Source organism: Drosophila sulfurigaster, chromosome X (assembly GCF_023558435.1).
Source record: "Drosophila sulfurigaster albostrigata strain 15112-1811.04 chromosome X, ASM2355843v2, whole genome shotgun sequence".
Taxonomy (NCBI): Eukaryota; Metazoa; Arthropoda; class Insecta; order Diptera; family Drosophilidae; genus Drosophila; species Drosophila sulfurigaster.
Window position 1 is genome coordinate 32,139,985 of NC_084885.1, and position 12,950 is coordinate 32,152,934.

The 12,950-nt window shown below is 41.7% G+C and overlaps 3 protein-coding genes across 3 annotated transcripts; 1 reads left to right on the forward strand and 2 right to left on the reverse strand.

The window, feature by feature from the left end:
• Positions 1 to 225: 225 nt before the first annotated feature.
• On the forward strand, positions 226 to 2,256 carry LOC133847807 (probable RNA-binding protein CG14230). Its single transcript, XM_062283038.1, has 4 exons — positions 226 to 495; positions 553 to 842; positions 901 to 2,017; positions 2,082 to 2,256. The coding sequence occupies exons 1-4, from the start codon at positions 303 to 305 to the stop codon at positions 2,240 to 2,242; spliced, it is 1,761 nt and encodes a 586-aa protein (XP_062139022.1). The 5' UTR covers positions 226 to 302; the 3' UTR covers positions 2,243 to 2,256.
• Positions 2,257 to 2,662: 406 nt separating this feature from the next.
• Positions 2,663 to 7,191, reverse strand: LOC133849545 (uncharacterized protein DDB_G0271670). Its single transcript, XM_062285702.1, has 4 exons — positions 7,043 to 7,191; positions 4,725 to 5,710; positions 3,900 to 3,980; positions 2,663 to 3,835 (listed from the first exon to the last, which is right to left on the reverse strand). The coding sequence occupies exons 1-4, from the start codon at positions 7,043 to 7,045 to the stop codon at positions 3,220 to 3,222; spliced, it is 1,686 nt and encodes a 561-aa protein (XP_062141686.1). The 5' UTR covers positions 7,046 to 7,191; the 3' UTR covers positions 2,663 to 3,219.
• Positions 7,192 to 11,247: 4,056 nt separating this feature from the next.
• LOC133849493 (putative uncharacterized protein DDB_G0284297) lies at positions 11,248 to 11,911 on the reverse strand. Its single transcript, XM_062285603.1, has 2 exons — positions 11,629 to 11,911; positions 11,248 to 11,547 (listed from the first exon to the last, which is right to left on the reverse strand). The coding sequence occupies exons 1-2, from the start codon at positions 11,778 to 11,780 to the stop codon at positions 11,520 to 11,522; spliced, it is 180 nt and encodes a 59-aa protein (XP_062141587.1). The 5' UTR covers positions 11,781 to 11,911; the 3' UTR covers positions 11,248 to 11,519.
• Positions 11,912 to 12,950: the final 1,039 nt, after the last annotated feature.

Sequence of the window (12,950 nt, forward strand, 5' to 3'; positions counted from 1 at the left end):
ACACTGCAGCAAGAGCCACAATAGATAATTTTATTTTCGAAATTGAATTCTACGTTTACGTGCAGTAGTGTTGTGAATTTATTGTACATTTATTGCCAAACATTGTGACAGCAAACGGCTTTCTCACACGCACCTATAATTTGTTTGTGACGTCACAGCAACTCATGCGATGATTTGCAAGCTATCGATTACTATTGCATATTTTGCAACACTACCGCACAACACTACCGCCCAGCTGAGTGCTGTGAATTGTGTGATACACGTGCGATCATTTCGCTGGCAAGTTAAGTGCAAACAATAATATGGGAAGCACACGTTTCTTCTTGGCGGACTTGGCCAGTCGAACCACAGAGCAGGATCTGCGATCACTGTTCCAGGACTACGGCCATGTGGAGCGCGTCGAGCTAAAAACGAAAGAGCAAATTATCGACGCTGGAGAAACGGTGACCAAAGTGATTGCCTTCGTCACCGTTCAAACCGACGATGCACATTATTGTAAGTTTGGATCGTAAGAGATATGTAGTTAGCTAATTTGAACTCTTTATTGTTTAGGCCTCAATGAGTTAAACTGGCAGAAGCTGCATGGCTACAAATTGAAAGTCTCGTTGGCCAAAGAATCGTTTCTCGATCGCTTGAAGCGTGAACGTGACGAAGGGCAGCAGGATGGACAGCAACAGACGGATGCACACAATGATTACCAGAGCAGCTCCCGGCTGCTGGCACAGAATACGCAGAACAAACGACGCGTGTTTGGTGAGCACGAGGAGATTAACGATGACGAAGTGCCGATCGAGCTGCTGATCACCAAGAAACGTGCCGCCAACTCCATGCACAATGGCAAAGTAAGTTGTCCTCAATAGTAAACTAACATTTACTACAGCTTGCAACTTTGTTTTGCAGATTGTCATACAACAGGAGCAGGATGTAAAGCCGCTGCACGTCATTGAACAGCATAAGAAGCCAGCGAAGCAGAAGAAAGCCAATCTTGATGCGAAGGCGACAATTGCGGACCAGAAACGCAAGGAGTCGTTGAACAAAATGCAGCAACAGCATCAGCAAAAGAAATCCGCCATACAGATTGCGCTCTCCTCCGAAGCGGGGCAAGCGAAGCGCATCAAGTTTAGCGATGCCGAAGAAGACGATGACGAAGAGGAGCAACAGAAGCAGAAAAAGCAAACAAAGATGGATCTCTTCGATGATGATGATGAGGAGGAGGAGGACGCGGAAGGCTTTCAGCTGCCTCAGCACAGTGGCAAGAAAGGTGAACGTCTTGTGGAGATGCAAAGCAAACAGAGTCTCGATCCCAGATTCCGGATAACGTCGAACTTTGTCGCCGACGACGAAAACGATGAGGATGAGAATGAGCACGAGGATGAGGAACAGCATGAACCACAATCAGGGCAAGAGGTGAGTGAACGCAACTGGCAGATGGGCATCTTGGAGCAGGTGATTGGACGTAAGATCGACACTTCCAAATCGGATCCATCAAAAGCATCGAAAAACAAGAAAATGTTGCGCTTTGATCCAGCCAAAGAGGACCATCAAAAGCTGCTCAGAACAAAGCCAAAGAAACCCGAAGTTGTCCGCCAACAATCCACAGATGAAGCAGTCGAGGAGAGTGCCACAAATGGGACGGCGCCTGTTTCACAAAGCGCCTTCTATGTGGTCACCGATACACTGAAGGAATCGCTTAAGATGCGCGGCGAAGGATTCAGTTTGCTGGACATGTTTGGCAGCAGTCACGAGGAGGCTGCGGCCGAGCGACAGGATCAGCTGGAGAAACTCGGTCACGAGAAGATATTGGTCAACAGCAAGGCGAACAGCAGCAAGCTTGGCCTGCAATCTGCGAATCCCTTCAGCTACGATTCCTCGGACAGTGAAGAGGATGATGAAGTCACTGAAGAGCCGGCGACAGCGTCCAAGGAAAACGAGGCACCTGTTGTTAAGCAGAAGCAAAAGAAGCAACAAATCCAACTGGAATCATTCTTTATACCCAAGAACGATGTTCGCTTGAAAGGTAATTGAATGCCATCTAACGAGAAAGGTAACTGTCTCGCTCATTTCCATTTCCGTTCTTTCAGAGGGTGCGAAATTCTTCAAGTCGAGCAAACCGGAGTTGGAGAATGAGAACTATGATGAGGTCAAGAAGCGGCTGAAGCTGCTCATTACCAAGAAGATTGCCAAGACGCAGAAGGCGATGCCAGGCAGCAAGCCGGCGAAGAAAGGCAAAAATAAAAAATAAATAAGTGAAGTTTATACAGTTTTTTTTTTTAATTGCGCAAGTGTTATACGGCGTGTGAGTTCATTTCGTATTGCATACTTTTAGGAGCGTCATGGAAATTTTGGTTCGTATAAGAAATACGTTTTGTGTTGCATACTTTTAGGAGCTGATTGAAAGTGCACAATTATGTATTGCACACTGCTTGTGAGTTCAAAATAAAAGCAATGAATGTTTAAAAATTGCTTGACAAATACAATAAAATAAGCAGTTTATACATTTTTTTTTTTAAATATTTTTCAAGTGATCTATTTAGTGCATTTTACTGCAAACAAAATATTTGATGTATGCAATTTTTGTAGCATACTTTTAGGTATCGATTAATTAAATACTTTGGCTGTAGCGAAATTTCAAATTGAAACAAGTTTTTTTTTTCAAAATTGGTGTTTGTGTATTTAACTAAATTAAAAAAAATTATCGATGTATACATAATATACACACGCACACACATACACACACATATTAATATGTTCCTGCACAAATGCATTTGAGCCCCATTTTAGCTCCAACTTAAACGCGAATAATTTGGTTAAAAACGATTAAAAAAAAGGTTATTAAAAAAAAGACAGGCGGACATGCAGACCCGATCAAAAAAATGTGACGCAAATACTAACTACTTAAATGGTTTCGATTTGAAAAGGCAAGTCTGCAGTCAGCTGCATTTTGGGGTAAGTGGATTGATTGATTAAAACCTTAACCTATATATGTATGTTAAAATTAAGTTAGTGCTGGCAATATGCAACTTGGACAAGAGAGACAGACAGTTATTTGTTTGGTATGGGTTTGGATTTGGGATTGGGGTTTTGTGGGCGAATCCTTAAGCACTTGGTGAGAGAGCTATTAAGTAATCGATTGCAAATCTCATAGAAATTCGAGGCATGGCTCGTCTTTGGCACAGTTTCCTTTTTCTGCGGGGAACTTCTTTCCATTTACGTTTACGTCTACGTCTCCGTTGCCTGCTCCTGCTCCTGTTCCTCCTGTTGCGTTGTGTCATCGGTGTTGTCATCGGGCACAACAACAACGGCATCTGGATCCGCCTCGTCCTCGTCTGCATCAGCATCAATCGGCTCCATGTCAACATCGACTGCAACGGCGGATTGAGAAGATTGAGTTGGAGCTGGAGCTTGACTTGCAGATGCTTCCTTGAGTGGAGCTGCTGTTGTTGCTGTGCAGGATGACGAGGATGCCGCTGAGGAAGAAGAAGAGGAGGAGGTGGTGGTGGTGGAGGCGTTAACGGAGACTGAGGAGGACATCGCCGCCTTGCCGGCAGCTAGCGTCTCGATGGCCATCACGGTGCGCTCCAGCAACTGCATCAATCGCTCCTCGCGTGCATCCATCCGCTTGAGCAGCTCTTCGTCGCGTTTCTCGCGTCGCTTCAGATACTCGATGAGCTCGTAGTTGGTGCTGTCGCCATCGGTGGACGTGGAGAGCTTCCGCTTGTTGTCGATGCTCTTCAACGATGCCGACGAGCTGCAATCGGACAAATTGTCCGTGTCCACAATCACGTCCGGATGCAATATGTTCTGATCGATGCTCGGCGAGTAAAAGTTCTGGGCACTATTTGGATTCGAGATTAGGTTGAAGTTATTGCGTGTTGAGGGAATATTGAGAGGCTGCTTACCCATTGTAATTCGTCTGCATGAGCTGAATGTCGTCCGGATTGAATTCCCCCTCAGAGAGCGGCTCGGATCTGCAAGCAAGACTAATTACGTTAGTAGAGGCGGTAACAGAAAAGCGAATTCAATTACAATTTGGGTAGAAATATATTAGAATAGAACAATCTAAAGATAAACCGATGAAACAACTCAGAATTCACTAGGAACTAATAAATTAGAGCTTGACTTGCCACCGACTCCGGTCACAGTTAACCAAGTAAATAGTTTGAGAATCGCTGAGGAAGGCATTCAAAAGCCTCCCTCATTGCATTTTTGGATTGCAATTATCCACTTAGATTCATCTTGTCAACGAATGGATTCAAATAGATTAGAAACGAATAACCTAATAATCAACGAGGTAGCAATTTAGATTTCACTCGTAATTTTTAATCGGAAATTAAGCAACTAACAAATTGGAAGTCCCAGTTAACCAAGTATAAAGTTTGAGAATCGCTGAGGAAGACAGCTTGAATTCATTGAAGTAATACGATAAATAAAGCAACGTTTAGTATTTGGAGTATTTTTCTAGTCAAAAAAAAGTTTGAGATGCTTTTCTTATGGTATTCATATTTTGAGAATCACTGAAGAAGGCCTCCAATCGGCTATCAAGCGGCCTTCTTAAAACATTAACACCTTAAAAAAAGCATTTGCTGCATTCTTTAAATTATCGTTCTATTCTGTGATACTCAAAATAGGGTATTTATGCTAAAAGTGGGAATATGTAATCATCTCATTTGAATAGTATGAAAACCCTAAAAGAAAATGTAAGCAATCTGCAGTTGGGAACTTACTTCATGGATATGTTGTTGTCGTTGGTGGTGCTGCTGTTGTTGTGGTGCAAGTTGAGCGCTCCGTTGCAGTCCTTGTCATAGTCCGGCGCCTCGGGCGGCTCGTGATCCTTAAATGCGGCACTGTGATTCTGATTGTGACTGAGATTGTGACTGTGACTGAGATTGTGGCTATGATTGTGACTGTGGTTGTGATTGTGATTGTGGTTGTGTTGATTGTGCTGAGGTTCCTCCTCGTTGAGAGCGGTGCTGGGATTGCCCTGGAGTTGAGCTGCTACCGCGGCAGCTGCGGCGGCGGCTGCCACAGCGCCGGCAACCTGCAGCTGAAGAGGATTGTCATCGTAGCAGCCAACTTGCGAGGGCAGACCGGGCATTCCGACGGGCGCCTCGTTCAACTGGGTCTCCACAAAGTGATTGGGCAGGAAGCGTTCCAGTTTGCTGGCCCCACTCTGTGAGGAGTCCGTCGAGTGGGCGGCATGACTGAGACTCTGCAACAGATTGTGCTGATGTGGCGTCAGATTGTCCTTGTTGAGCAGCACGCCCAGTTCGGCGGCCTGGCGACGTCGCTGATAGTAGGACAATTCATTGTGATTCTTGGAGATGAGGGCCAAACGTTTGCCATTCGATCCCCAGCACTCGCCGCGCTGTTCCTCGATCTCCTTGAACAGGAACATGTACGGCCAATTGCGACGCACATGACGTTCGGGATTCTTTTTGAGCTGTGTGTAGATCTTCTTGAGATTCTCGTAGCGATTGCAGCATTGTTTTGCGGTTCGTTTTCGGGCGCTGAATCGATTTAGGACCTCGGCAACCATTTCCCACACACTCGCATGATTCTTGCGGTTCGATTGGAAGGCGCTTTGGATGCGCTCCGATTTGACAATGTTCAGCAGCGCCACCGACTCCGGCACATTGAAGTAGCTCTCCGGCGTACGCGGCGCTCGCTGATGGTGATAGCTGCTGGTGACTGTGGGCGGGTTCTTCGTCTCCTGCACGAGTAGAGGAACAGTTTAGAAAGAAGCAGAAGAAAAACGAGAGCTAAGTAGCTATTCCTATTCGAATCTCTCTCTCTCTCCCTCTCTGGCGCTTTGCTCGCTTGACCCCTCCGTCAACTGATAAGATCTCTTCATCTGGCCAAGGTCTTAACGTTCCCTAACCGTCATCGCAGCTGAGCTCGATGCTAGATTACGCCTCACGAATCGGTTTACTAACCAATCTCAGTCTCTCTTGATACTACAGCAAAATGTGTAATGAATTTCTCTTCTAAGTTACACTCTCGAAACTCAAATAATATGATTCATCTTTCGGACTGACTTATTCTCCTAGAACAGAAAAGAATAAGTTTTCGAAATTCCTGAAAAAATTAAGATTCGGAATTTACATTTGAATTCGTTTTACTCTTTGAGAGTATGACATCATTTTACTCTCAGAGAATAAAATGATGTCCCTCCTTCTGATAATTTAAAATATAGCTTCAGATAATCGGAACATTTAAAGGAAGTCTTTGACTGAAGAGAAGATCACTATTAATTCGGCATAACAAAACAAATATTATACCATAACTACTCTGTTGAATTCGTTTAAGATTCAATCTTGATAAGAAAAATTCAAGAATGAAAACACCAATCAACGTTTTATTATTTTTCCTATTCAAATAGTTTCCTAAAGTAGGGAGTATAAATTGTATTATATTATACTTAAGATTGAGATTGTTTCCTAAAGTGGGGTGTATAAATTATGTTGTACTTCTTAGTAATTATAAGTTGACTTTTAGCTTGAATTTTAATTCAGATAGTTTCCTAAAGTGAGGTGCATAAAAATTGTATTATATGTACTGAGGAATTTTTGTCTCGTTCTTTAGCTTGAATTTTAATTTAGTTGTCTCCCCAAAAGAGGGATTGCAAAATAACATGAATTATGTATCTGACAAAAGGAAGACAGGATTTTACTATTATTATTATTATTGTATTCTTTGATATGTATATACGAATCTTAATACCGTGAGACTTGTTACTCTACAAAAAACTAACAACTGTTGAAACTTGAACCCTTTGAAAAATAACAGTTTAGGAGAATCTGCTTCTTCTTCTTCTTCTTCGCGTGCTGCTTGCAGACCCCCGTCAAGCTTCCTGGTATGCAATGCAAGCTGATAAAAGCGCAGTTCGCAGCATAGGAGATGCATGCTAAAAGGGTGGGGGAAATAGGGGAGGGGTGGGGGACTTTACTCGGATTGCGATCGTGCCTGAGATAGAGTCTGTTCATCCTCTCTCGTTCTCTCCCACACAGTTATTGTTGTTGTTTTGCTAGGTGCTTCTACTTACCATTTGAAAATTTGTTTGAGTCAGCAGCTTTTTTGAGTAAAGCGGCGGCGTTGACGTCGACGTCGACGTTGGCGTCAGCGTTAGCGTCTGCTGCTGCAGCCGCGGCGGCGGTGTTTTGTGCTGAGAAGGCGTAACGCTGAGATGTAGTATTTATGATTTCGCTATGCTCTTCTTTTATGCAAAAATCAAAACGTTGTATCTGTTTTTGTACTTTGTATTTAAACTGTTCACTTTAGAGATTTTGTATCCGTTTATGCTTTCGAGTGTTGTACTAGAAATTCGAAATACAAAAAATACCGTTTAAAAATAACGCACTTCGATTTGGAGTGTACACACTGTAAATATTACATATGCATATACACACACACACACACGCGAACTGGGCATGCAATGCACACATACATACATACATATGTATGTGTTTGTGCTAACAAAATGTGAGCTGCGGGCAGAACAAACAAAATACTTTGGTACGCTTGGTCTATAGGTTCTTTTCTCCCAATGTTTTTACTTTTTGTTTTCTGCTCTTCCTCATAGTGTAGTTGTTGTTGTTGTATGGTATTTTGTATTTTGTTGTCAACGACGACGGCGACGACAACGACTATTAATATTTAGAAGTTAACCTTTTAGCCTCGGATTGCGGCTCATCGGCTACAGTTGAAAATAAAGCGACAAAACGCAAAAAAAAACAAGAAAAGTAAGACACATGTACGCACACATACATTTGCATTGATACAATGTGTATATGTATTTAGTACATAGTAGTATAACTGTAATTGACAGCGTCTATCACATAGAAAATAAAACAAAAAAGTTCCATGCGATCCAGCCAATCAAAAGAAATGTGCCAAATCTGGCAACCTTGGCGCAGGCTGTAGCTTTTGTTGTTGTTTTCGTTGTTGTTATTGTTTTTGACAATTCGAAATTGGCACTATCGTGAGCACGAACACAAAACACGAGCACGAAAAAGAGCGTTCAGTCACGAGCCCGAGCCCGAGCACGAGCACGAAGATGGGACGACTCTGGCAAAATGGTTATTTCTTGCACTTGCACTTTGTTGCACATTCTCGCGGTTCTCTCTCTTTCGCTCGCGCTCTCGTTTTCTTATTGGCTTCTTGCTGTTTACAGTATTGTTCAGTAAGCACATAAACGTATGCAAATGCATGTGTGTGTGTATGAATGTGAGAACGTGTGTGTGTGTGTGTCAAAATGTCCGTTCGTTGTTGTTAAGTTGAGAATTAACAAAACTAAAACTAACCAAAAAAAACAAAAAAAAAGCAAGGCGAAAATAAAAAAAAACACATTCACGGCACGACACGAGAATAAGAACAACAAAAACGACGACGAGCAACGGGCAACGAAAATGAAACTGAACTTTTCGTCGCGATCCCGTTGCCGATACTAACGGCAGTCACAGAGACACACAGACACACATTGGGCAGCCAAGTTCTCTGCCTGCTTTTGCTTTGCTTGCGCCTGCTACGATCGTTAGGCAGACGACGAACGTCGAATTTGAAATTCTGCCGCCGCCTTCGCTGCTGCTGCTTCTGCTGCTGCTGCTGCGACGGTTGCTCCTCCTCGGGATTGCGTTTAGTTGCTCTGTTGCTGTGTGTTCTTCTTGTTGTTGTCATTGTTGTTGGCTGTGCTTTAACTTAGTAGATTGTGACGGCGGCAGCGACAGCGACGCACTCTCTCAGTCTCTCTCTCTCTCTTTCGCTCTCGGACATGTGTTCAAATGTACGTGCATATAAATATACATAATACACATGTGTGTGTGTGTATGTAGGTCTACTTATAGAATCGAATCCGAGCAAACGCTGGCAGAGCAGCAGCAGCGCAGTGAGACAGCAGCGACGTCAAGAAGAAGAAGAGCAATGGAATAGCGCCAGTTAAACTGTTGCCGATTCTGATTCTGATTTCGTTTTCGATTTCGATTTCAATTCCCTACAGCCGAGCTAAGGAAGCACACACACACACACACATGCACATGTGTGTGTCTGTCTAAAGTGGAAAACCGAGAGCAACATCTTGCGCTCTCTCTCTGTCTCGCTCTTTTGGGCAGCTGCATGTGCATCATCTGCAGGGATCTATGGGCATTATTATTACAGCGAGTAGTGGGAAAAATCGTAGCCTAAAAATAGATGGAAGTATGCACCCCAAGCAGCAAACAGAACAAAACAGAACAGAACCCCGCGATCCGCTCGGTTAATGATCTTTATAGCGTGCCCGAAGTTTCCAAATACGCTCACTCACATACACACATACATACACATGCATATGCATATGTAACTTCCTTTGTCTACACACAAACGCACAGTGGGAAAGTTTAACTGACTTGAGCTTTTAGTTGTGGCGAGAGAAGCAAACGCAATGATAAGTGGAGAGCGGAGAGTGCACTGCTATAGTTTAGATACTCTACACACACACGCACACACACACGCACATTCATACAGTATGCAGATGCAGTTGAAAGGTGGATATTCAAAATCGAGAATATGCATAAAAAATGCTAAGAATATGCGCAAACTTGTCGATGTCGATGTTGATTTCGATGTCCGGTCATACATAGTAGATACAGTAAAAACTCTCTTAAGTGGGGCAACTTAGAAATCGTGTCCGTCTAACAGAGGTAGGTGTTCGCGAAGAGAGTCTTCACTGTCGAACTCCGTTGACCTTTTCCCCCTCCTCAATTGTAGTCGAATTCCTAATCCGGAATCGATCTTCATAGATTATTTTGACGATTATCGCGTTTCATTTCGAATCGATATTGATACGGAATTGCAATTGTATTCACACGCTTGGTACACTTATTGGTATTCCGATTCGTATTCGAAATCGTGCCCCACCGGTATTTTTAAAAAATATAGTACATAAACAGCAGACTCGGAAGCTCGGAAACAGAGAGACCGTACAATATACGTATTTACTTATATGTATGATGTACGATATGTATGTATGTGTATGTATGTGTTTGTACATGTAGAATGACTGCCAACGACGATCGTATTCTATTTGTAATCCAAAATAAGTGAATGTATCTGCATCTGTATATTGTTCTTGTACGCTGTAGTCGTAGTCGTAGTATGTGGTTCACTTTACGAGCTCTCTGTTTTTTATACCCGCTAGCCAATAGTGCGGAGGGGTATTCTAAGCCAGGAACTGTAAAGATTACAATGTTTTTGTATTTATTTTTAATTCTTACTCCTAGAATTCTATTTGAAGCATCTTAATTTATTTTAGACATTATTAAATTATCACTATTGTGAGGTACTTACTTACTTATTTATAATTTGTATTTCATTTTTGCTTTAATGGAAGGCATAAATGTAAATTATTATATAATTCTTAAAAGGGAATTCGGGAATACTTTTGAAGGAAGCCTTAAATATTGTAAATTACTAAATGATTCTTACAAGATCGAACTCGAAATACTTTTAATCAAATAAAGGCTTACTTGATTTTTTTTATAGGTATTTTTGAGTCATTGTTTTTGTGTTCGTTTTTAATTCATACACCATTTAACTTATTTTAGATATTTCTAAATTATCATTTTTTGTGTGGAACTTATACTTTTCTATAATTTTCATTTTATTTATTATATGAAAGAAGCTTTAAATAATGTAAATTACGAACCGATTCTTACAAGATTGAACTCAGAAATACTTTTAAACAAATATCGGGTATTTTGAATGCGAGCACTTTGCGACTATAGATTGCTTACTTGTTTTTTTTTTATAAGTATTTTTGGTACAGCTGCTGGAGCCGCGCTGTAAATGCTTTTCGTTATTCTTGAACGTTTGGTTGCCTCAAGTATTCAAGACAAACCAAATCGCTTCTCCATTTCGTTGCTCTCCTTTTTTCTCATACCAAAATGTGAGTACTTATAAATCGGAAAGACATACATACATACACATAAATGTATTCATAGTAGACCGCGCTACTTGTAGTTAATTGTAGATAGTGCACAACGTTTGGGGTTATCTTTGGTTCGATGTGCATTCGAAAACAAAAAAAAAGCATAATAATAATACAGAAATACCGAAAATTAGAAAGACTCAATATAATTGTAATAAAATAGTTTTTTCTGAGGTTCGCTTAGATCAGTTATAGATTGGAAACTAATGATATACAGTTTTTATAGTATCAAATATCTACCAATTTATTTTTAACACCTAGAACATAGAATTTTTAATCTTAAAGTGACAGTTGAAGATGTAATCGATAGATTGTGATTTAAACAAAGTTAGCATTCAAATAAATCAGTTTTTCTGATCAGTTACCAAGGGAATGATCTGCTTGCTCTCTTTCTCTCTGTCTGTCTTCGAAATATATGTATTTATATAGCTATATATAGAGAGAGACACAAGTATCGTCAGTATCTTTGCGTTTTATAGCTATTGTCTTTAGTCGCTGAAGCGTTCGTTCGTTTGTTGGATTTTTCGGTATTGGTTGTTTTTCTTGGTGTTGTTGTTATTGTTCATGTTATTTTGCTGCTGCGTTTTCTGCTGCTTTTCAAACAAAAATGAGTACAAGAGTTATTTTTAGAACTAAAATTTTCTTGAATTTTACTCGTTAACATTGCTTACGCTCCGTTCTTGTAGCAGTTGTCGTTGTTGTTGTTGTTGTTGTTGTTGCTGTTCTTGTCGATCGTCACGATGGTGACTGTATCTGTATCTCTGCTGTTGTTGTTTTCCTCGTAGATTTGAGGATTTGACGCTGCTTTCAACTCGAGTAACATTAGTTCTCAATTGTTTTATCCATGCACGAAGGGAAAGACAGATGGACAGACGGACAGACAGACGGATAGACAGATGAGTGAGTGCATGTGGCGGATTTGGGGAGCGATTTACAACCCGCCATCTCTCTCTCTCTCTCTTGTTTCTCTTGAGCTCTCTCTCTGTCTCTCTCTGTTTCGAAAGAGATTTATAGTTGCTATTTTTAAAACGGCAACCGTATTAACAACCGTAGGGATCGCAACACACTCGTAAAATAGTACACTTTGTACAGCAGTCGTCACGGGGTCATTTTCTATATGCATATACACACATATGTCTGTACATATTTATTCCCATCTGGGGTACGATCGTATTGCGATCTGTTTTTCCCTTCTTGATGAGTGCATTGAACCCGTGTTTGCGCATATTTGCTCCACTGTGGCCGAGATGGGAAGAGCGTGTGTGCATGTGCGTGTGTATGTGTGTGTGTGTGTGTGTGTGTGTGGTGGGGGATGGAGACTTGGCTTAACACTGCACTTAGTGTGTAGAGATAATCAATTAGCATAGCAGACACGCTGCCGACACGCCCTCTAGCGGCTGATGTGTGCAAGGCCAAGCAAAAACATAAAAAAACAAAAAATAATGTAAGCGCAAGTTTAACCCTGAAAAACTGGCAATGCTCATGCTTTTCCAGAGCTTTAATCATATGCCATTGTAAAGTTGATGCGAGATTGAATAACATGTTGAGGTGAGCATGTGATAACAGGTGTGTGCGCTCATAAGCTTTCGCTTTAGCTGTAGATGTAGCTTTAGCCCTATGACACATTGCTGCGACACAATTATTTGCATATTTGCTTGGGGGTGTGAAACGAAGCGCCGCTGGGCGCAACTAAAAGTGAAAGTCTGTTTGCTGGCTGTATACCATTCGAAAGCAAAAGCAAGAACGTGAGAGAGAGAGAGCGAGAGAGTTGCGTCTGCGCTATTGGTCGTTGCATTTACCGTTGCCTACTTTCAAGCGTCGCATCTGTGTGTGTGTTTCTATTAACTCTGTTATAGATACACATGTGTGTGTATGTATGAGCTGGCAGGAAGTTTGAAAGCTTTACGCGGAGTTGCCACATCTGCTGCTGTGCGTTGCGTTGCGGCGTCTGGCAACTTTGACTAGAATGTAGTAAAAGCAACAGCAACAGCAA